This window comes from Lagopus leucura, unplaced genomic scaffold, assembly GCF_019238085.1.
Source record: "Lagopus leucura isolate 7727_CA_CO unplaced genomic scaffold, USGS_WTPT01 Super-Scaffold_100008, whole genome shotgun sequence".
NCBI classification, from domain to species: Eukaryota; Metazoa; Chordata; class Aves; order Galliformes; family Phasianidae; genus Lagopus; species Lagopus leucura.
Window position 1 is genome coordinate 19,919,425 of NW_024962265.1, and position 23,153 is coordinate 19,942,577.

At 36.8% G+C, this 23,153-nt stretch overlaps 1 protein-coding gene across 1 annotated transcript in view; it reads left to right on the forward strand.

The window, feature by feature from the left end:
• Window positions 1-20,900, forward strand: part of GRM8 (glutamate metabotropic receptor 8) — a 317,845-nt gene extending 296,945 nt beyond the window's left edge. Inside the window, exons 9-10 of the mRNA XM_042872520.1 lie at window positions 15,518-15,764; window positions 20,776-20,900. Of these exons, the coding sequence (XP_042728454.1) occupies window positions 15,518-15,764; window positions 20,776-20,825 (297 nt within the window). The 3' untranslated portion in view covers window positions 20,826-20,900. The remainder of the gene's footprint in view (window positions 1-15,517; window positions 15,765-20,775) is intronic.
• The last annotated feature ends 2,253 nt before the right edge of the window (window positions 20,901-23,153 follow it).

Genomic DNA, 23,153 nt, shown 5'->3' on the forward strand with positions numbered 1-23,153 from the left:
TCACAAACACAATTTACACAAACCACTACTGCATACAAACAATAGTGTGCTAAATTTGACTTGACAGTTCCTACTCCAGGCTAGATTGTTTATACACTTATAAAGCTAAATAATGAATAAAATAACATCCTATTGCATCGTGTTTATTCTTTGTTTACTGTTAGTGCTGATTTGCAAAGCATGAAAAAAACACCTCTTTCTTTCAGGAAATGAAAATTGTAGATGTCTTCATTACAGGCCAGACTTGCTAACCATTGATTAAACAACAATAATTCCAGTTCTCCAAGTTTACATCAGTGACAGGAGGAAGTGCAATAAAATCTGTCTTGCTTACAAAGGTATTAGTGAGGTTTTGCCAGACAGTAAGTGCAGTTGTATATCAAAGGCCTTTAGATCAACCCTTGTCATCTTAATTGTAGCACAAAATTAAATAAATAAATAAATAAATAAATAAATAATTGCTGTCCAGCTTCAGACTTTTAGGTAGAAGTGATTGTCCACTGAATTACATGAAAATGACAGAGAAGAGAGCAACAAGTCATAGTGTGAACTATAACATATTAGATATCAGAGAACAGCTCGACTGCAGAAGAAATCCTGTGATTATTTCAACAAGTGACAAATTTCAAATCCTGTGATTATTTCAACAAGTGACAAATTTCAGACTGAGACTGCAACTTCTTGAGCTCTCTAAGCAAACAGCTACGAGTAACTTATTTCCAATTTGTTTGTTACAAAGTCAAATGGAATTCTATAAGCCCCAAGACCCATTTTCTAACCCTTATCTGCTGTTTAATAAATACTTTATAGATGAAAGTCATTATTGGATATCATGATCATTAATAGTAACATTCTTGTGCCTCGTCTACAAAGATTTGCCAGTAAACCTAGGATAGAAAACTATAAAAACAAACAAAAAGCAACACCAAACCAGATAAAAAGCCTTATACCACACATGCACACACACACACAGAAACTGACTGACATATTTACACTGGCAAAATCTCAATGTGTGAGTATGCCAACTGAGGAAAGCTAATGTTAGTTCTGCATCTGTCATTTGGTGAGGTGATGTAACTGTGCTGGCAGGAGAGTGTCTCTTCTTGGCACGCATCAAGAGGCTTTGACAGCGTGGCCCCAACAGATTGGCTAGTGACAGAGGCTCTTTATTTTAAACAAGCACTAAATTTTGCATTAAAAAACAATTGGGTGATCTGGCAAGATAGAGCATTGTATTTGGAACAGCACAACAAAGCTGTTAAGGGAACCAATGACATTGCCTCTTTTGTCTGTTCACCATCTTGCAGGCTGCAGATTATATTCCAGCACATTGATTCAAGTCCTCTGAAAGGAGATGATATAGCTCTTTTCATCAGTTTAAAAGTACTCAAAGTGTTGGGCCCTTTATTTAGAGGCATTGGAATCATAGCTAAAAAATCTAGTGATAATTTTTAATTCATTCTTTTTAATGACAGAAAATTATTGTTGAATAATGTAACTGTGCAGTCATATTCCTTTCAGCATGCAACTGTTCTCTGTCATTTAGTTATAGAGATACAGGTATTAATTACAGTTTGAAAGTAAATAAAACAGTGTCTTTTTTTAATCTTTTTTCTTTTTAAAAGAAGGGGAAGAAAAGCTGCCTTTAGTCCTTTCACTTAATTGAGTTGGTTTTTCCCCAGAGATGGAATGTCCTATTTAATCATTACAGCAGATGTGCAATGACAAACTGAATATATGGGAACGTAAACCAAAGGGATTTTCTGTTTAAAACATTGGCAGCATCTTAAAAATATGCAATCTGTTGAATTCTTGGTTGGCTTTGAGTACTGCAAACATAGTACTGAAGAGGCTTTACTTCATATTAATAATTAACATTTATAAAATGCCTCAAGGATAGAACCTCTTAATTTATGTAATGTAGTCAACTAAATTATAGTATAAAAAATTACAGATTATTAATTGAGCTGACCTGAATCCCATACACATTACACAGGTTTCACTGTATTTTATCATTTTTTTTTGAATACTAATTAGTTATTGATATTGTTATTATTTAGGCTATTTAAATATCCATAATGTGCAAATTAGAGCATGTTACAATAAATTAAAATATAGTTCCTGTCTCAGTCCTTATTTAGTTCAGAAAGACAGAACAAGGAACATTAAGAAGTCAAGAAGATACAACACAGAGAGAAGAAGACACTTCTCAATTATTACTGCAGCTAGGTCAGTAACACTACTTAATTATACTACTGTAATTCAAGACTTGAGTAGATGAAGACATCTCTAACAACATAAAGGCCTGAACAACACGATCTAACCTCAAGGCTTACCTTGCTTTGAGGAGGTTGGACTAGACACCTAATGTTCTATCTGACTTGAACCAACTCTACTTATAAATTAAGAAAAATATTTTTTAAATAACTGGTGTGGAATTTAGTATATTTGTGTGGATTTTCTATTTGAGAAAAAGTCAATGATAAGTCTTGAACAAGACCTCCTTTTGGCTGAGAATGTTCACACAATGGATAAGCTGCTTCCCTCTCAGCAGCAATGCAGAGGCACTCTCGCAGAAAAAAAGCAGATGAAAGAGCAGTGCAGCTGTTTAAATGTTGGAAGGCAATTTTACATCATCTGTTCATGGATCAGATCAACTCAGTATCAGGTTTATAGTTCAAATCTGAACAGTAGGAAAGTGAGATCTTCTAGTAGATATGCCTCACATTATTCTTGTTTCTAGGACAATTCTGTTCTTGTAGCCGTTATCTTTCCAAGTTGACAACAAATCTCTCCTTTTCTTGTGTCAGATGATAACAATTAAGTACCCTGTAGTTCTACAGAAAAGTGCACTGCCTTATCTTGTCTTTATGTTATCATAACAAGAATAAGTGGATACCTATTGATCCCCATGTGCCAGATCTATCTGGTGTGATTAATTGTGTTTGGGCAGTGATGTAAATTTTGAGATCACTCATAGTTCGCCTACATATTATCAACCAAAGCACCCTAGAGTCAGATCTGAATCAGTTGCAAATCCAGCTTGGTTCTTTTTCTGCAATGCAGTTTAGACACATATAGGCTACATAACTTTCACACACAAGTTGCGATTTTCTGCTATTGCCTCCATAAAAATTAACGTTAGATTTTATTTCATGATTAAAAAGCTCAACAGATATGAATAATACCTACGTCTGTAGGTCTAACTCCCCTATTCAAACAGAGACACCTGCAGCTGTTTGCCCAGGACCAGGTCTAGGCTGCTTTTGAAGATCTCCGAGGAAAAAGACTCCACAACCTCTTTAGACAACTTCTTTTTCTATGCATATGCCATACTTGATAGATACAATAGTCATAAAAATTGGCAGTGTCTAATAAATTGAGCTATTGAGTAGCAATATATCTTGATATTGCAATGAAAATGTGTCAAAGGACTGATGGGAGAAAAAAGGATAAGCTAAAGTTATGAAACTTCACAAGGCTATGCTATTGAGGTAACTCAATGGGATAAATAAAGTACATTTGTCCTGCTGTACCTTTGGTAAATCTGTGCCTGTGGACAGACGTATGAAATAATGGTGAAATTTTAACAGTTCTGCTCTTTAGGAAGAATGTAGACAAAGGAAACCATAATAATAAAAACAGTGCTTATAAAATCCAAATATACTGCTGCATAGCCTACAGCAAATTATTATTTCGTTTCTTAGATGGTGTAATCAGATAGTTTGAGATGTTAGGTGCACAGACAGTAGGGGCAAAGTGTTAAGATTTTGCATTTACGTATCCATCTGAGCTTAAAGAAACATTGTCAATCACTTTGCTAGTCCTTCTGGCCACACTGTTGATTATGCAGGTCAGGATGCCCATTGGCCTTCTTGGCTACCTGGGCATCCTGGTTTAGAGGCAGCATACAATATATAGTGCATACCATTCAGCACACCTTCTGCACTCAGCACTACAGCTAGGAAATGGTTCTAAAATCTATTTCAAATTACTGTGGGTTTCTTACTGGATAAGTAGGGGATTCACAATTCCTTTCTACAGTGAATGAAATCTGATAGAAAAACTTTACAGAAATTGTGAAACTAAAATTTCAGATAAACTGTCATTAGAATAGGCTTGTACCTGAGTACAGCCACTATAAGAATTCTGTTAACAAATTGCAATTGAAATGCCTGCTAAGGGCTGAAGGGACTTGTTTGATTGTTTGTTTTTCTTTTTGTCATTCCATTTTAGCTGCTTCCTTGCTCATTACATTGTTCCCATTAGCGTAATGTATTGGTTGTGTTTGCACAGCTTTTCCTGCCAAAGGCTGCTCTGCAGTTGTAGAATCATTGGGGTAACCAGCTGTTACATATTTAAACCTCCATCATTTTGTGTGACAGAGTAACTTAATTATGTCCTGCTTGAAAATGCTAAATAAAATTATCTTCTAAACAAGTGTACTTCATTTAATATTTGTCTATATCAGGTACTTGAACTCTCACACGTAAAACCTAATGCACGAAATAGACAAACGCATTCTAGAACTAAACCTGCCAGCAACTTATTTATTGAAGCACTTGAGGTTATTTTACAGTATTCCTGGTGCATGGTAATCATTCTATCTAAGGTACAATGCATACTTGAACTTCAGAAAACAGATTAAAATGTAGTTAGTAGGATAAGAAGCCAGCAGTTAAGGTTATGCTTTTTCTGTGTTTTATGAATAAGGAAAACAGACAGCCAGTATTGGTCATTTTAAAAAGTCAGAATTGTAATATTCCGCAAATTTTAAATCTGAACAACAAATAAGACTGGTTTCTACTCAGCTGTATATTCTATTTCTAAGATTGTTTCAGTCAATAATAATGGTTGTTTCTGCTTTGTGTTGTAGGAAACCATGTCATTTTTATTTTGAACCTGTAGTGTTAAGTCCAAGCCCCATTTTATTATTTTTATTATTATTTGTAACATCTATCATCCTTTATAAAACAGCTTTCTTCCTTTTAGATTTTCTTTTACTAGAAATTTATGCATATGAAAGCAACAATTTCAGGCTTGCCAACTGGCTTCTAAAATGTTGAGTGTTCCAAAATGTCAGCCCTCATTTTTTCAAATGAATTATAATTGAAGATCTACATGAGTCTGTTTTGAATTGTTGCCCACCTGCCACATTTGTTAGTTCACTTAGCCTTTGGGCAAATACAGTCTACATTCAAATTAGATACCTGAAGAATAACTAAATGTCCCATGATAAATAAATTTCATTAAAAATTATAAATATGAAAATATAAAATGATTCTCTAGATTTTTCTACATCTTATATAGATGAATTGATCTATGCATTGCAAATTAGACTGTATTTGACAAAAGACAGAATTTTCTAAGTATTTGAAAGACATCTGAAACTGATTTACAGGTTGGACTACAAATTTAGTAGGAAATCTGTAGCAATCTTAGAGTAAAAGAATATTTTTTATTAAATAAAATTGGAAAGAGTGAGATTAACCAAAGTACAGAATACCCAGCTGTAGCCTCTTCAAAATGACTACAAGGAGAAGGCCACAGGCTTTTTACTGACCTGCTAGTGATGGCTCTTGGGATATATTTGGGCTTGTGTCCTGAGCTTGTGCTGGTTGTAGTAACAAGTGTCCAGCAATCAGGAGACTATTGTTTAACTCATTTCAGCTTGCCTCACTGAATAGTGTACACAATAAAGAGCTAATAAACGTGTGAAACCTATGCATAACACTGGGACTTAATCTTATTTAGGCTGTGATATTACATGAGTATGATGAGAAGTTAATGAGTGAAGATAGATTGGTTGTATCCAGGAATTAATTTTTAAAAAGAACAGATAAGCAGACAGCGCTAGAAAATGCTTAAAAGTGAACTCTAATTAACCCAAGATTAAGGAGGTACAAGTCTCACCAACACTATCATGCACCTTCTCCTGCTGAAGGACTTGGCATTCTGATGACTCGACATAAACCCCTCCTCCTTATATTCTTCTAGTGGCAGGATGAATCTATAGTGCTTAAGAAAAACAAAAGGAATACTGAAAGGGATCACTGACCACTGGAGAAGAGCTATTAATACTGGAAAGTTTGTGTAATAACAGGTTTAGCTACATGGTTAATGTTTTTTTTTTTTTTTTGTAGTGTAATAAAATGTAGATAGTAAATACTGGTATCATTATAATTGGTTTAATAATAATGTTTGCTGTAAACTTGATTAAGCTGTTATGATTTTGATTAGAAGAGCAATGACTTTTTACTTGGTATTTTGCCTCTAAAAAAATCTTAAGTGTAACATAGCATAACATACCATAAAAATCCTAATTCTATATTATGTTGAAGATTCAGTATACATGTAACATAAGAACTACTTCTGAATAATCTTATTCTTCAGTTTTTTTATGATGCAGATTTTTTTTCTGATATAGGTATTTAATTGTAGTGTTGTTTTATTGGGCTTTGAAGATTTCTTTAGTCTTACAGATTGTGAGTAATCACTTTCTCTGACTTAACTTTAGGAGTTCAGCAGTCTTGAACACAGAGACAGCCATATGTGTTATAAAAGATCTAGTGTAAAGATTGATCATTTATCACTGATTGACTGTGGCTAACGGTTAACGGTTGGACTGGGTGATCTTTTAGGTCTTTTCCAACCTTAGTGATTCTATGATTCTATGATTCTATGATTTTATTTATAGCAAGGATGATTAGATAAATGGATAACAGGGCCTTTGAAAAAAACATAATACTTTAATACACAGGGGTCATGAGATGTAGATAAAGTATGTGATGCTGTGGTATCTGACCTAACTCATGAGAACAAAGTGGAATCAAATTGCTTACTGATATTTTAATTTACTTTGAAGATCTTCAAGGCATTGCATAGCAGACCTATGTTCTGAAATTTAAAGGATGGACAAAATAAAGCAACAGCCTTCAGTTTATGGGTGTTCAAAATAAAGTGATAAATGTTGCTGATGAAATAAAGCTGAACTGTGATTGTCTTAATTTCAAAAATATTACTTCCTTCCAATGAGCAGAATATTTGATAATTGCAATACTTGTTTCAGTCTAATCTTCTCCATCTTTCACCACAAAAACAGCATAATTTCTGATGCCAATGTTCTGTGGTGTTATCTGTGAAGCTGCAGACTAGGTCTACAGGGGTTACACATCAACAGATAGCTCAAGTGTAGCAATTACAAGTGAAATAAAGCATCTGAAACTTGAAATAAAGAGAAACTAAGGGAACAAGTTCTAGGAATTTAAGCAGACAAAAATCTAATTTTGTAGGATCTTATGGTAGAGGTGGCGTTGACAACTGGCATTAATGTTCATCATGTTGACAAAGTATTGTGTTGCCCTCCTAGTTTCTGCCTAGACTAGTTACGATACATCACTAAGAGTACTGACAAACCATTAGGCTACTTGGCTTGTTTGATAATATTAAAATCTTAGCCTCACAACAAGAACGTAGTAGTCATATCAGTGTTACCAGTGGGAGTAGCACCAGACTGTGGCCAAACTCCTGGAAACAGTTTAAGGAGACTACAGATTGGTCTAGGACCAAGCTTTCTTGTGCTGGGAGTACACTAACAAAGGAACAGTGCAGGCAGTAAAGTCCCAGCATGCAGGCCTACACCTCTACACCTAAGCATGGTTTTATTTCCTGCTGTAGATACAGTGGTATTGTATTTATATTATTTGCTTCCCAGTCCTAGAGATCAACTATTCCTCCTGTCATTTGATACAATCAGGTAATATCCTGATAGCTTTTGTATAACAAAGGGATCATGTTTCATTAGGAAATTAGATGAAGAAACATACAGAGTTGAATGACCATTAATGATCAGTGAGAATCTGTTTCCAAATTACAGGACAGATTAGCAAAGTTTGTCATCAGAATGTCATCAGACTCCCAGTATCTGAATTCCAGGACTTGTATGTAGATAGGATAGAGGTGTTCTACTCCATGGTAAAATTAGATATTGAGAAGTCACTGGAAAGTGCCTGGAAGATCTGAGGTTAGTATTAAGCAGGTGATTAAAAAAAAAAAAAGCACTTTGTAGAGGAAACTTGGCAATAAAAACTTTACAATGTGCAGTTGTACATATTTGCAGTGAGCAGATGACGGGTCTTACAATAATATATAATGCTAAAAAAAAGACCTAGTAAAGTCATTTGACTCTGCATAAAATAATTTATGGGTAGAAAGGGAACACTTATAAATATTGCTGGAAAGGTCTAAATTAGACTTCAAGAGTAAAAGCTGAACAGCGAGATCATTACCATAATTCAGTTTTTGAAATGCAGGTATATTCATCTTGCACTGAGGCCTCATGCTTTTATAGCCCCTGTAACTTCTCAGCTTTTATGAAAATTCATGCTTTTTAAAGCTGACAAACATGTACTTTGAAATCTGTAATTAGATTTGGCCTTTATCTGAAAATTTCTGAAATAAACTGGGATGTACAAATGAAAATAAAGAGTGTTTGTTTTCTCAAGTTTCTTCGTAAGGTACAGAGTCACATCCTAAATTTACTGATTGAGATTATAAACTCATGAATGTGGTACTTTCATGTTTGTGAAAAGGCTTTGACTTTTTGTCTTTCAGCCTTATTTTAGTTCATATTTTGTACAAAGTTTATCTTATACCTTGCAAATATTCATGTTATATCAATGTGAGAAAACCTTTAATGACTGACATGCACTTGTTTTTCCTCAAGAAGATATGAATTTTCTTCCCACAGGTCATTGCACAACTTTGCACATGTTGTGCAATGAAAAGAGTAAAAATCTATAGGTGTAAGCTTATGGGGATGTAGGTTCTGTGGAGCAGTATGAATCTTGGTATTAATTATTGGCTCCTCACCAACATTGTTACATTCTTGTTTGTAGTGTGTTTCCTGGTTTCTAACATATTTGCCTGCAGCCAGCCTTTTCCACATTCATTTTTTGTGTGGAATTGATTCCGTTGCTCTGCACAATCTATCAGGTGTGTGATGTCTTTCAGATCGAGGGATACCTCTTCCGAGCCTCTGTTATCTTTCCCTACTATCAGGAAGATCTCCAGTACTCTTCCTTCCTCTATCAGGCTAGATCTAAACTTCTCACCGTCTGTTAGTGCATCTCTCTTAACTCCTAAATGCAAATTCACCTCTCTCCTTTCGCTATCCTTTTCAGTCACAGCTGGAAGCTGCGGGCTCCGCACCGCTCCCACTGTGCCCATCTCCCTTTGATCAAGCACTGACTGTTGTAGAGGCTTCTGATTGGTTGCATGCGCACTCAATCTTGTAAAAGGATGTGTGGGTCGAGTCAGTGGGTCTGAGCACTGTGGCAGAGAGTGGGTCCGGAGACTATTGTTACTTCTTTCTCCGTCGGGTGCAACCTGAGCAGAAGGCGCCAGCCGGACGCCACCTACACCTTCAGGCGCAGTCAGGGTGGACAGTGCTGGCCGGACACTATCATCCCAGCGCCTGTAACTTACATCGCTTCCCTTTCTCTCTGCTGTTTTTTCTTCTACTACCTCCCTAACTTTTGACCAATCCGTACCCAGGCCTTTCCCGCAGTCCCCACCCCCCTGGGTGTAACTGCATTCCACCTCCTGAGAGGAGACAGCAAGTGTCCCATCCCAGCTCACTTTTTTCCCTGCCCCCACAGGTGGTGTTAGGTTACACAGAGAAGGATACAGCGGTTGTCCTGGATACGGCTGGGGAGTTTCAGTGACCTTGGATTCCTGCACTTGAGCCGTTTTGCAAGATAAAAGTGCAGACAGTTCAGCGCAGTCTTCTTCTATTTGTTTATGCGAAGCTGGAGCCGAGAGGGGAGCAGAAGGGGGTGCTGAAGGTGCGGACGAGATGTTAGTCGCCATAGCTGAGGGCATATTTGCGGTGTTCTCTTCCTCAGGGGACCTGCAAGAAAGTACGCTTCCCGCGCCGTTTCTCACGGTGTTATTAAATTCCAAACCCATCATAACGCGCGCAGCTTCAGGAATTCTATCTTCTTCTCTCGCGGCTCGGAGAGCGCCGAGGACCAACCCCCAAATTTTAAGCTCCGCAACTTTCTGCTCCTCTATCGCACGCTGCGCAAGCGCGGATGTAAATGCATCCCATCTAGTGGGGTCTAAAATGCCCTGAGGGGAGGGAAGATTCCACTCCTCTTCCAGGCGAGTAAGTACAGCGACAATGTCCTTCTCAGAAGGAGCATCCTCACCGAAATAGTCCTTACAAGCTTGATGCAATACCTTAATGACGGATTCCATGGTTGTCCAGGGTGATCAGCCCTCCACCTTCCTTCCACAAGTCTACCTCTGTGGGATAACTTCGCAGCTGCGCTCACAGCCCCAGGGGGATCAGTCCCTCCGGCTCTTCCGCCACCTTACCGCCGCGGGCTCCTGCGTCTGTCGCGCAACCGGCTGTCACACATTCACGACTGGGACATGGCATTATCACGTCGGGGTCACCACTTGTTGCCTTTGCTTCGGCAACCCCTGGATAATGTCCCGTCGTAAAGTGCTCAGACAGCCCCAGCCAAGTCACACGCTTTTATGACACCAATGTGGTGAGCGGCAAATGGCCCTTATTGCAAGCAACACACTCTTCTTATAGTTGTCCCTTATATCACAGTGCTACCAATCATCCTTGCTACGGTTATCTGTGCCCAATAGACATGTGGTATGTCTTGTCTTGCCATGTCTCATCATGGTTTTCTTATGAGTCAAGGAGAGTCAAGCAGAGCCTGATGACTGTTACAGCCCCCCTTTCACGTATTTGCTAACCACACAAGGGGCCCACACAGATTACGCCTGGTTATGCCTGATGACCTTGACAGCCCCCGCTTTACGTATTTTGTTGACTACATCTCTAACTTGAGTATTTTGTTAACTACAGCAGGCATGAAATAAGTGGGGACCTAGGTGATCTTTTAAATTCTAAGCAGGTAGGCTGAGCTGAGAGGTAGTCACTCTGCTACCTGAACTGGGAAACTTTCTTTGTTGCATGCATGAACTGTTTTGCACAGAAATTTTTCATGTTACCAGGGAGACGGTTTAGTACTTCCAACTCAAGGAAGTCACTGGAGCATATATACTTTTCTGAAATATCTTTGAATACCCCAGTTTTCTATGTCAGAGTTTCTATAGAAAGAAGGAGATAGATCTTGAAGACATAGTAGAAGATGGAAAATCCTTGAATATCCAAATAACTATTATCTGATTTAGCTGCTGAGGCAGAGGCTGCGTTACCATCCTTCTGATGAGGAAAGGGTCTCGATCATTTACTAGGTATGGAAATACCGTACCTGAGTGGGGACTGCATTATTAACATGAGACACAGTCTCATGAGGGATCTTTCAATTACAAAAGTAGAAAACAGTACATAAGAAACCTGGGATCACTTCTGGTGTATAGGTGCGTTCGTGGATGAAGTTGGGAAGGTATTTAAGCGTCAAGTTTTTCCCATTATGTAAGGAGAAGCAAGTTTTTTTTGTGTGTAGTTTTCTATCTTATAAGTTTACACTGTCAAGAACAAGGAGAATAGGCATAGCAGACCTTGTTATATCTGTGAAAAGCTTTATTGGACAAAAAGGTTGTAGTTCAGAAGGGATGTGTGTGGAGTACTGCAATTCATTTCTGTGTAACCATGAATTGTGACAAAGGGATTTTATTCTCCTGTATCTTAAAGTGAGATACAACTGTAAGACTTATAAAAAAATTATTCATACCTCATATTAAACTGAAATACTTTTGTTGCAACTTGAATTTTAGGGAATCAGACAAAAGCCAAAGCAAATTGTTCCTTTATCACAAGTGTGCAGCCTCCTGTTTGCTAGACTTGGCCTGCAGGAAGGAGAATTCCAAAGATGGAAAGAATTAACATGTTCCTGTCCTGTATAGATGCTCAGCTTTGAAACTGACTATTTAAAAAGAAGTAGAAAATGTAATCAGGCCCAGACGGTATAGTAATCAATTACAGTGCCATCTATCTGGACTTCTGCAAAGCTTTTGATGTGGTTCCTCACCACATCCTTCTCTCTACGTTGGAGAGGTGTGGATTTGAAGAATGGACTGTTTGATGGATTAAGAACTGGTTGTCTGGTCACAGCCAAAGAGTTGTGATTGACAGTTCTATGTCATGGTGGAGGCCGGTCACAAGTGGTGTCCCCCAAGAGCTTGGTCTTGGGACTGGTGCTCTTCAACATCTTTATCAATGACATAGATGATGTCACCAACTGCACCCTCAGCAAGTTTGTAGATGACACCAAGCTGAGTGGTGCAGTCAATACATTGGAAGGAAGAGAAGCCATCCAGAGGGACCTGGACAGGCTGGAGAACTGGGCCCATGAAAACCTAATGAGGTTAAACAGGACCCAATGCAAGGTGCTGCACTTGGGCTGGAGCAATCCCAGATATTTGTACAGATGGAGGGAAGAACACCTTGAGAGCAGCCCTGCAAGAAGGACTCTGAGGTCCGGTTGGATGAGAAGCTGTACCTAAGCCATCAGTATGCGCTTGCAGCCTGAAAGGCTATCTGTGTTCTGGGCTGCATTAAAAAAGGGGTGGCCAGCAGGGAGAGGGAGGTGATTGTCCCCTCTACTCAGCTCTTGTGAAGCCCCATCTGGATTACTGTGTTCAGGGCTGGGGACCCCAGTAGAAGAAAGATGCAGAACTCTTGGAGTGGATCCAGAGGAGGACCACTAAGATGATCAGAGAGCTGGAGCACCTCTCCTATGAAGAAAGGTTGAGGGAACTGAGTTTGTGTGGCTTGAAGAAGAGAAGACTCCTGGGAGATCTTATTGTGGCCTTCCAGTACTTGAAGGGAGCGTACAAACAGGAGGGGGAATGGCTGTTTACATGTGTTGATAGTGGTAGGAAGAGGGGGAATGGTTTTAAACTGAGGCAGGGGAGGTTTACGTTAGATATTAGGAGGAAGTTATTCACAAAGAGGGTGGTGAAATTCTGGAACAGCTTGCCCAAGGGGGTTATGGATGCCCCATCCCTGGAGGCGTTCAAGACCAGGCTGGATGTGGCTCTGGGCAGCCTGGTCTGGTGGTTGGTGACCCTGTACACAGCAGAGTATTGAAACTAGATGATCACTGTGACCCTTTTCAACCCAAACCATTCTATGATTCTATGATACAGTTGTAGTATGAAGTCAGATTGATGTACATACCACACATAATATGTAGGTATAAGTCCATATTCAAAACCTTCCTCTCAAATTTTAGCGAATTTCTTGAAGTCATTCTTTCTCATAAATTTTATTGAAGAGTAAGTAATAAGGGCAATTCATGCAAAACAGGATCCTCGAGGCCTAAACTTAGTAAAGTCTGGATTCATTCTTTGAAAATTGTCCTGTTAGAAAATTTCCAACTTGCACAATTATCAGTGTTTCAGTATGTCTGCTTCAAAAATACAGCCATCATTAGAAATAAATCTCACTGTATATGAACTGTGATCTGCAACAACAAAGAATCTGTAATTTAGGTATTTTTCAAATAAGCTTTTGTGCTAGACATTTCAACTAAATCCACAGAAACTACCTTAGATGTAAAGATATAACACATAGAAAACATTTGTACTAAGTATGTTGAAATCCATGAGCTCTCATTATTGCAGTGAATATATGCTCATACTTAGAATCAGTTTACTTACAAAGTTTACTTTCGGGTTCAGTAAACTTTCAGGTAAATATTGTTTCTCTTCTATATTTGTAGGAGCTTGACATCATTGGACTTCTTATCTCAACCAGAACTTTAAGATCTACTATGATGCAAATATCTGTTGCTAATGTGCCAAATCTGTGTGTTTTACCCTATAATATTCAGTGATTCTTTATGTTTTGTTTTTTTTTAATCCTCTGATAACTATATTGATCCATGAGAGAAAAATAAAAAAAGACGTAACGATGAGTCAGGTATTTGAAAAAGACTTAGAAAAAGAGGAACCATTAGGAATTGTTTGGTTAGCAAGCAAAATATTTTTACTTTTGGTCACCTGTATGGTAACTGTTGAGTCATGGCCTGAACCACTGATTGAGCACCTGGAAAAAGGGATTGGGTCATCCTTGGGAGCACAGGTGAAGATGATTCACCTGCACGATAGGAAGGGCTGTAGCCTGGCTTCACCTCTCTTAGACCTCATTTAAGGGCTGACTTCCACATAGGAAGGGTCTTTTAATGGGGGTCTGTTGTTTGTGGTGTTTTTCAGCAGCCTAAATCTTTGGATGTGGGAGAGAGCATTCTTCTTTTTGTTAGCGTCTTCTCATTGGGCTGTTCTGGCTGCTATAGTGCTTAACTTTAAAAAGCCAATGTTATAACAGTTTAACTGTAGAACAGTCAGCTGCTATTTGCAGCTCATCTGCATAGAACTCCTTCCACAGAAGTCTGGAAAAAAAAATAAGTCTAATGATGTAGCAGTGTAAGGTTTTCATTAGAAGTACTCATGCTAAATTGAGATTTGTTTTCAGGGAAACTTGAAAGGAATTCAGGAGATTGAATGAAATAGAGCTTTTTCACTTTAGACTTTGTAGTATTTATTTCCTGATTTACTGTCTTCTTGTATCATTAAGAGGAAGTGCTGCTCTTATACGTTTTCTCAGCACAACTGGAAATCCTGATTATCTTTTCAGTCTCATACTGTCTTCAGACTTAGATTCAAATCCTTACAGATTTTGAAGCATTGTCTGCCTTTTATTAAAGAGTAGACCAGGGTTCCCTCATTTTATATGAGAATTTGGCAGAATTAGATACTGATGCTTTGCAGAGTGGTTCACAGTGGGAATCCACTCTTTAGAAATATATTTTGAAGATTTCATAGACTATCCCAGTTAGAAGGGACCCTCAAGGATCAAGTCCAAGTCCTGCCTCCAAACAGGACAACCCCAAAATAAAACCCTATGTCACAGATTCATACAAAAAATGTAAGATATTTTTTGTTTTCATAGGGTATTGAAATCTTTTGTAATCTACCTTTCTGGTTCCCTGATTTTCTGACTTCCTAATTAGGGCAAGTTAAAAAATTGTCTATACTTTTAAGTCTTCAGTAGGCAAACTTATATTAAGCTTGAAACTTAAACAGCTTTTTGCATTATGCCTGTTGCTTGCTGAAATATGCAGTACATGCTACTGGGTCACAATATGGCATTTTGTTGCAGAGGTATCCATCTATTGAAATGAATGATACAAAACCAGCCCTATTGTCACCCCTCTTTTTTTGTACAGACCTATTTGTTTATTATATGCAAATACAGTTGCTATGGAATCTTGATTGTTTTTGTGAGAATGAAGTTTAGTAAACACTGTCGTTTCTGGGGTCTACATTTAAGGTTAAAAAAAACTGCAGGGCAGCTGTATTCAACTATAAAGGCAAATGAAGTTGAGGGTCTTTCTGAAGTATTTGCGGAAGAGTGGTGGTGTTTCCATTTTCCACCTTGTATTTTTAACAAAATTACTTTATCTGCCTTCATATGTTAAATCCAAATAGCAATGATTTTTATGTTGTTGTTTCTTTCCTTCCCCAGATGTACATCCAGACAACAACACTTACTGTCTCCATGAGTTTAAGTGCTTCTGTGTCTCTGGGCATGCTCTACATGCCCAAGGTTTATATTATCATTTTTCATCCAGAGCAGAATGTTCAAAAACGGAAGAGGAGCTTCAAGGCTGTAGTGACAGCTGCCACAATGCAAAGCAAACTGACCCAAAAAGGAAATGACAGACCAAATGGCGAGGTCAAAACCGAACTATGTGAAAGTCTTGAAACCAACAGTAAGTCATCTGTAGACTTTCCCATGGTCAAGAGTGGCAGCACTTCCTAATAGATGTACGTTCACAAGAATGCACTTTATTGTAATAATGAACTTTATTCTTTTTATTACTTGTGCATGAATCCAGAGATGTGTCAGAATTCATATACAGTTGAATGCATATAGTCGAAAATAATTATTTCTATCTTTCCTCCTTAATATGTTTTGTTGTTCCTTTATCACAACTCATGAGCACTAACATCTCCCATTTAAATCCTTCCCATCTGAGTATTTGTTGTGGTTTAATTCATTTTGATACAAAAACATGGTAATTCCTATACAGCTTTATCATTACATGTTCCAGTTTGTCATGGGTTAGCTCTAGGAAGAAGTTCTTTCCTGTGTCAGAAAAGCTCTTGAATCTTGCCACTTCTCTAAAGTACTCTGATATAGAAGAGAGGTTGTATCTTCCATTGTGCTGCATGACATACGAGCTGATAAACTGAACTTCATAATAATGACTAATAAAATATGAGTACAACTGATTACTTAACCCACAGAACTCAGCAGTAGTGGAGAATCAGTAGAGAATTTATTGAGGAGTTAAATGACACATGGCTTATACAGAATCTGTTGAAGACTAATTTTTCAAGCATTTTACTGTAAATGAGATTTTCTGAAATTTCATTACTTTCTGATGATGTTGACTGAAAACTGAATAGTACTGAATAGTACCCTTTTGCTTGAGCACTTTCAGAGAAGTACCAAGCTTGAAGCAAAATGTCATACTTATTTCATAAAAATTCAGTTCTCACTGAATCAACCAGGGCATGCCAAATTGAAGAGTATATATGAATATTCCATGGGTTTACTGTGCTACAGTTGCTGAGTGCAAACTAATTCTCTTGCAAAACCCATGACCCTTCAAAATGCATAAATTCTCTGGATTGAGTGAATTTATACAGCTTCAGATTTGCACATATGACAAAAGACAGGGAAAAGGTTGAAATTGCTTGTGGATGAAATTGCATCATGGAAATGTGAAGAACACATAATTTCTAAAATCTTCAGGAGTGTCCAAGAGAAAATTCAGAAGGGAAAGAGAAATGGATTTTACCAAGTTTGGAAAATAGTCAGCTTCTGAGGAAACGCCAAACGAGGGATTCCACAGTAGGGTGAAAGAGAGAGCAGGAAATATAGTCTTGAGTATCTGATACTTATCTACTGTATTATCTAATTAAGAAATGCTGTGTCTGGTATTCTTTAAACTATGATTATGCATAATTCATGAAAACAGCTGCTGTTGGAATCAAGTCTGTTCCTCCAGTAGCATGATGTATGCAGGATAATGAGTGTTTACTGGGCTCTGAATCTGATTTTGACAGTAGTACATCAATATAATTTTGAGCTCGCTAGGAACTCTTGACTAGGCTTTGATCCAGGCATCATAATGGTCCATAGGCAAAAATTCAACTCAAGTCATTTGCACTCCAGACTGCAGTCCCTCTATAATTGAGCTTTGGCCTTAAGATGCTTTTCTGTCTTCTCAGAGTGTTCCCTACTATTAGAATTTGTTCACCTGTTTCTGCCAAAATAGGTACTGTCAAAACTTTTGGAGATTCCTATGAGTTCCTGGTGCACAATGGGAGATTAATCCTTTTCACTAGGTCAGCAGTGACAGGTTCTCAATATTGCAGAATTTCTTCTGCTGTCACAATTTGAGAAATCAGTCACAGCATATGAAACTGAAGCAGGCTATTCCTAGTATTCCAGAAGTGGGTAGTGAGTGATTTCTTCTCTTTCCTAATCATAAATACTGGTAGAAATAATTATCAGCACAACAAAATGAAAAACAAGATAAGATGGTCAGTTAATTCCTTTAGTTTCATGTCCAGTTCTACTCTCTCTGGCTCGTCCTCTTCCATGTACATAGCCTCCTTTCTCCACATGAACTGACATCTTTTTCTGGAAACACATTCATAATCAGTGGAAAACAAAGTGTATCTGCTAAATGAAATGACAAAGAAATCACAGAATTGTAGGGGTTGAAAGGGACCAAGACCATCGAGTCCAGCGCCCCAAATAATAAATAAATTAAATTAAAAAAATAAAACAAGACAACACAAAACCATCTAGAAACAACTATAGAAGGCATAATAATGGCAAGTACTTGAGATTCATATAGGTCAGTTCCCAATTATAGTTCTAAAATACTTTAGATCATCTTTTTATTTTGTTCTTTTTCTTCTTTGTCTCATTCCAACAGCAGTGTAGTAACTTGAGATAGAAAAGAATGTTCATTCCCTGATATATTTTGAGCCAAGTTTTTGCCTTTTCTGGCTAAGCTTGCCAAAATATGGTGTGTTTTATTACTGTGAAATACTCACAGTCTTAGAGAGCAGGACACCAGCTGCACAAGCTTTCAGATTCCCACACAGGCACCATAGGCTTATTACAGTGAACTTTAAAGATGCTTTAAGTATTAAACAAGTGAAAAAAAATGCTTGTATACCATATTAAATTTGACAGATTTTGAACTAGGATCTATATTAACTTCTTCTGTTGTCATTCTACTAAAATCACAATGCTCAGTATTCAGCAGGATAATTTTTGTGTCTTGATCAGTCCCATGTTAATTTTGTCAAAAATGTTGAGTTTCAGACAGAGTCAAATGGTGGCAAATTAACAAGTTCATTAATTAAAAATTAACAATGCTCTAAATTAGTTGAGGTAACTACTTATTTTTGTGTTCTGAGTTTCTTGAAAATGTGTTCAAATAATTCAGCTTACTGAGTTGTGATAAATCTGATTATATTGTATCACCGTGGGCTAAAAACATACACATGAAAAGTTACAGAACTCAGCTGATACAGGGTAATGTGTTAAACTAGCTTAACCTGATCGCTTATCTGAGCTTATGTTCAGAGTGAAGGAAAAAATAAGCTCTGCTTCCTTTTGTTCCCAAATGTGCAGAGTTTGCAGATGCTCCTTTATTTCTTATTTCTTTTGTGGGAACAAAAGCTTTTTATGCTCTAAGGAACTTGATGCCATTTCAGCTGTTCTATATTATTCTCACAAGGAACTTAAAGGGCCAAAGGGAAAAAACAGAAACTACTCAGAAATCCAGCTGTGGGAGCATGGGAGAGTTTAGATGGCACCACTGCATCCCATCTGAAAGATCTGAAATTTGTAAATAAGGCTGCATTTACTTTGAGTGTCCCAATGTATAATATATAATATATAATATATATTAAAACTGTAATATATATATATATAATATATATAATTGTGAATATATTATAAAGCTGTTTCATGTTGGTGCTGGAATACCATGGTTGATCAGCAGACTTATTTCAAAGATTTGCTTCATATGCTTGGAGCAAGCTTGAATTAGCTTTTTGAGACAAAAAGTGCTTCCAGACATGAAGTTCTCCAGTACACTCGAGCTACATGTGCAAGTGGGAGTAAAAAATATTTCATTTTGCATCTTCCTTTCAGTTATTAATTCCTGTATATAAATAATTAGGGGGGGAAAATGCAGTGATGAATTACAATGGCCTGATTCTGTTTTGTCATTAAAAAAAGAGAGAGAGAGAGAGAGAAAGAGAGAGAAATGCAGTATTAGAATTGAGTTGAATTTATCAGAAACTCTAAGAAAATGTAAAGGAAATAGCAAGCATAATTATTTATATTACAAAGTAATATTTTACAGTAATTTAAGCCAAAGGAGGTGCCATTTCTTGGTGTCTATATTGTGTTCTTTCAAAAGCATCAGATCATCTTATCAGGCTAGATTTAAGAGATAGCATGAAGAATTATTTTCCTATTTCAGATGTTCCCATTAGAATCTACATAGGGGGAAAAAAAAGAAAAAAAAAAAAAAAAGAAAGAAAAAAAAAAAAAAAAAAAAGAAGAAAGAAAATAAGATAGTTAAAATCTTTGAATCTATAGACCCAAGCATTTTTGTGCCACCAAATTACTATCATACTGCCAGCTTCAGTCTTCCTTGTCCTAAGAACATGTCTGTAGCAGATGAGATATAAAACATACTTGGGGAACAACATTGATCTTTATGTACCCTGACCTAAAACTTATAAAGACAAAATAGGGAGAGAGAGAGAGAGAGAGAGAGAGAGAGAGAGAGAGGCTGGACTCCTAGTCTCTCTTCCATGTACCCAATTGGTTTGCAGACAGGGAGCCACCTGTGAGACCTGATATACCTGACTTTCCTCTTCCCATCACTATATTTATACAGCAGTAGAAACTTGGGTCACATTCTTTTATGGCAAGGGATAAATTATAAGGGCTAAAAGCTAACATAAAATTCAATGTAAAATTCATGGTTGTTACTTTTTGATACTGTTTTTAAATTTTTCAATTTATTGTTTCATTTTGAATGAAAAATATCAACTTAACCCAATCCCAAAAATGACCATCAGCATAAGGACATCATAATAGTATGGCAGCTGTAAAACACAAGGCATTCTTGCTGGAGATGTTTTGTGTTTGAAGGATATACAGAAAACAGGAGCTGTATTGCTGTAAGCACTAGCTACTAGCTTTGACAACTAGGTAGGCACTCCAACACTGCCTGCAAAGTTGTCTGCAATTAGCAGAAAAATAAGGAAAACAAACAACAACAAAAACCAACAATCCAAAAAACAACTTATATTTAAATTCTGTATAGAATTCCAAAATAATACTTGACAAACTGTAAATTGAAATTCTTTTAAAGGAATTCTGAAACCAGTAGTAAAGCACAGCTACTAGCAATTCTGATGAAAGATACAGAAAAATCAAAATACTGTAGAAAAAGTTCCCCAAGTCATAAACAAAAGTTATCATACTGAACACAAAAGTTAAGATCAAACTATCTTATTGCTTACATACATGCTTGAACTTTCTTAATTTTTTTTTCCATGAACATTTAGAAATCCATTGAAATGCTGAGTTCAAATACTAAATGTATTTCTTTCTCTCTTCTTTCTAAAAAACTGAATTTTTGTTTGTTTTGTTTGTTTGTTTCTTTACAGCCTCCTCTACCAAGACAACTTATGTCAGTTACAGCAATCAGGCAAACTGAGCAGGGATGAAATTAAATGGAAGACCACCAGGATGGGATCTTGCAAAGAAAGACTTTACCATCACCAGAATTCAGTCCTGGAAATATCAGTAGTCTACATTCAAATCAATAGTCAGTCTCCTAAAGAACAAGGATTAAACAAGAGGCAAAAGGCAAAAAGAGACAGGGGAAGGAAAAGTCCTGTTTTATATCATATATAGACAGTGTCAAATCTCTGAACTGTTCACTCACAAAAGGAAGTAAATCACAAAAGGAAAACAAATGTTAGCTTGTGAAAAAAATGCTGTTGAAATAAATCATGTCTGATGTTATATTTGTAAGTACTTTTTTGTGATTGTGACAATTTCCTTTCCTGTCCTACATTGTTCAACTTGTAAAAGAAGAAGAGTTTGTTTCTTGTGATGGCTGACTGAATTAAGTCCTGGGTTATGCTAAAATAAATGCAATGGTCAACGCATGCTAATTTTTATACAAAATAATTTATTTCTAATAATAAAGGAATGTTTTGCAAATGTTGAGACTTGTTTTGTTGCAGTTTTAAGAAAAAAAGAAGTCCTTACACTGTTGTCTATTGTTTGTTTAGAATGTGCAGTAAAGGTGGGTGTACAAATAAAGTAATAATCATGGCATCAGAAGAATGCAGTGTAAACTCTAAGCATATGTGCGTGTGTATGTATGTGTGCACGTGTGTGGGTGTATGTACGTGCATGCCTGCATGCATGTGTGTGTGTACTCTGCAGTGTGTGAATTTATTTGTTCAAAATTTTGTAACTATATTTTCTAATGGAAGGATTTCCCCACCCCCTCCCCCCCCCTTCTAACCCTCAAAGTAAGTGCATTTTATATGTTTGTAAAGTGAACGAGTCTTGATGGTGATTATTTTGTATGATTGTATTATATTTTTGAACCTCAACTAATAACTCTGATCCTCTTCATTTATGGAACTTACAATTTGTAAGAATATATGGCAGCTAGACTGGATTAATCTTAAAATTTATTCAGCCTAGTATTCTGTCTTTGACAGGGAATGTAGCAGATGCTTATCTCAATAAAGGTGACTGAAATTACAGGAGAGAAATCAATTGAAAATTTGGAAAGCAGTAACCTAGCGTATATATAAACATTGTTGCCCAATGAACGCTTAGAAGTCAAAGAAATAGATGCCCATAAAATATTTCACATCTTCTAACCTAACATGTTAAATGATTGTGTGTGCATTAGAAATGATTACAAAAATAGATAAATTCATATAGATATCTATCATGTTAATAAGCCCTTCCAAAGAAGATTAAAAGAGACAGCTAGGGACTGTCAGTTATTACCGTATCTGTGATGACTTTTTCACTCCAGCATTTACCACCCATCAGGCCAATGGATCTTCACAATCAGTTGGTTATTAAATGTTCTTTCTCCTGAATTTGTCTGGATGGCTCCTTGTGCTTTTTTTTCTCATAGGAGCTGTATTGGAAACATAGCCTACAGAAGCCATCTAAATCCTCAATTACATTGTTTGATGAATTAAAGTATCTGAAACTGAATCACTTCCTGTTACAATGTCAACATTTAAATACCAGCACAGTTGGTAAATGTCAGTGGATTTTGATTTTCAAAATACTGAAGAGAAGACATAGGCTTTTTTGTTGTTGTTATTTTATTGTTTTTGTTTTGTTTTCCCCGGTATTTATATTAAATCATAGACTGAGGAATGCTATGGCATAATGTGGTATAGTGTAGCATAGTGTGCCTGGTATGTGTCTTATTCCTTGATTTCCCACAAGTACACCAATCCCAACCCTGTGAACTAACATATGCTCGATGTAAAGCCTGCAATTAATGAAGCTAATATAATGAGACTTACTTATACAACCAAAACTAAACTGATCTGGGAGAAAAAAGGCCCTCAAAACCCTATTCATTGTTTTTGACCAGCAAATATCAAACTGAACTATCTTATGTAAATGGACTAGATCAATATTTTTACAGACAGATTTCCATATTTATTATAAACTTCCTAAGATAGATTTTTTTTTTTTTTAATTTTTTAATCTGAAAACCAGTGTTTTGGTACAATTTCTTTTCAAATAAACATTTGAAAAAATTGCTTTTCAGTTCACAGTAAAACAAGTTTCAAATTTTTTGTCTATTACATCTTTATATGATGACACGTATAACCGTATGCATTCGAAAGAAAAACAGTTTACAAGAAATGCGTTTTTGACACACTTCATTTTAGCATAAACACGTTATGAATAAACGTAAACGCATTTTATATGCAGATAAAGTGTAGTGTGTGAATCTTCTAGTTTCACAGTAGTCCAAAGAAAATGT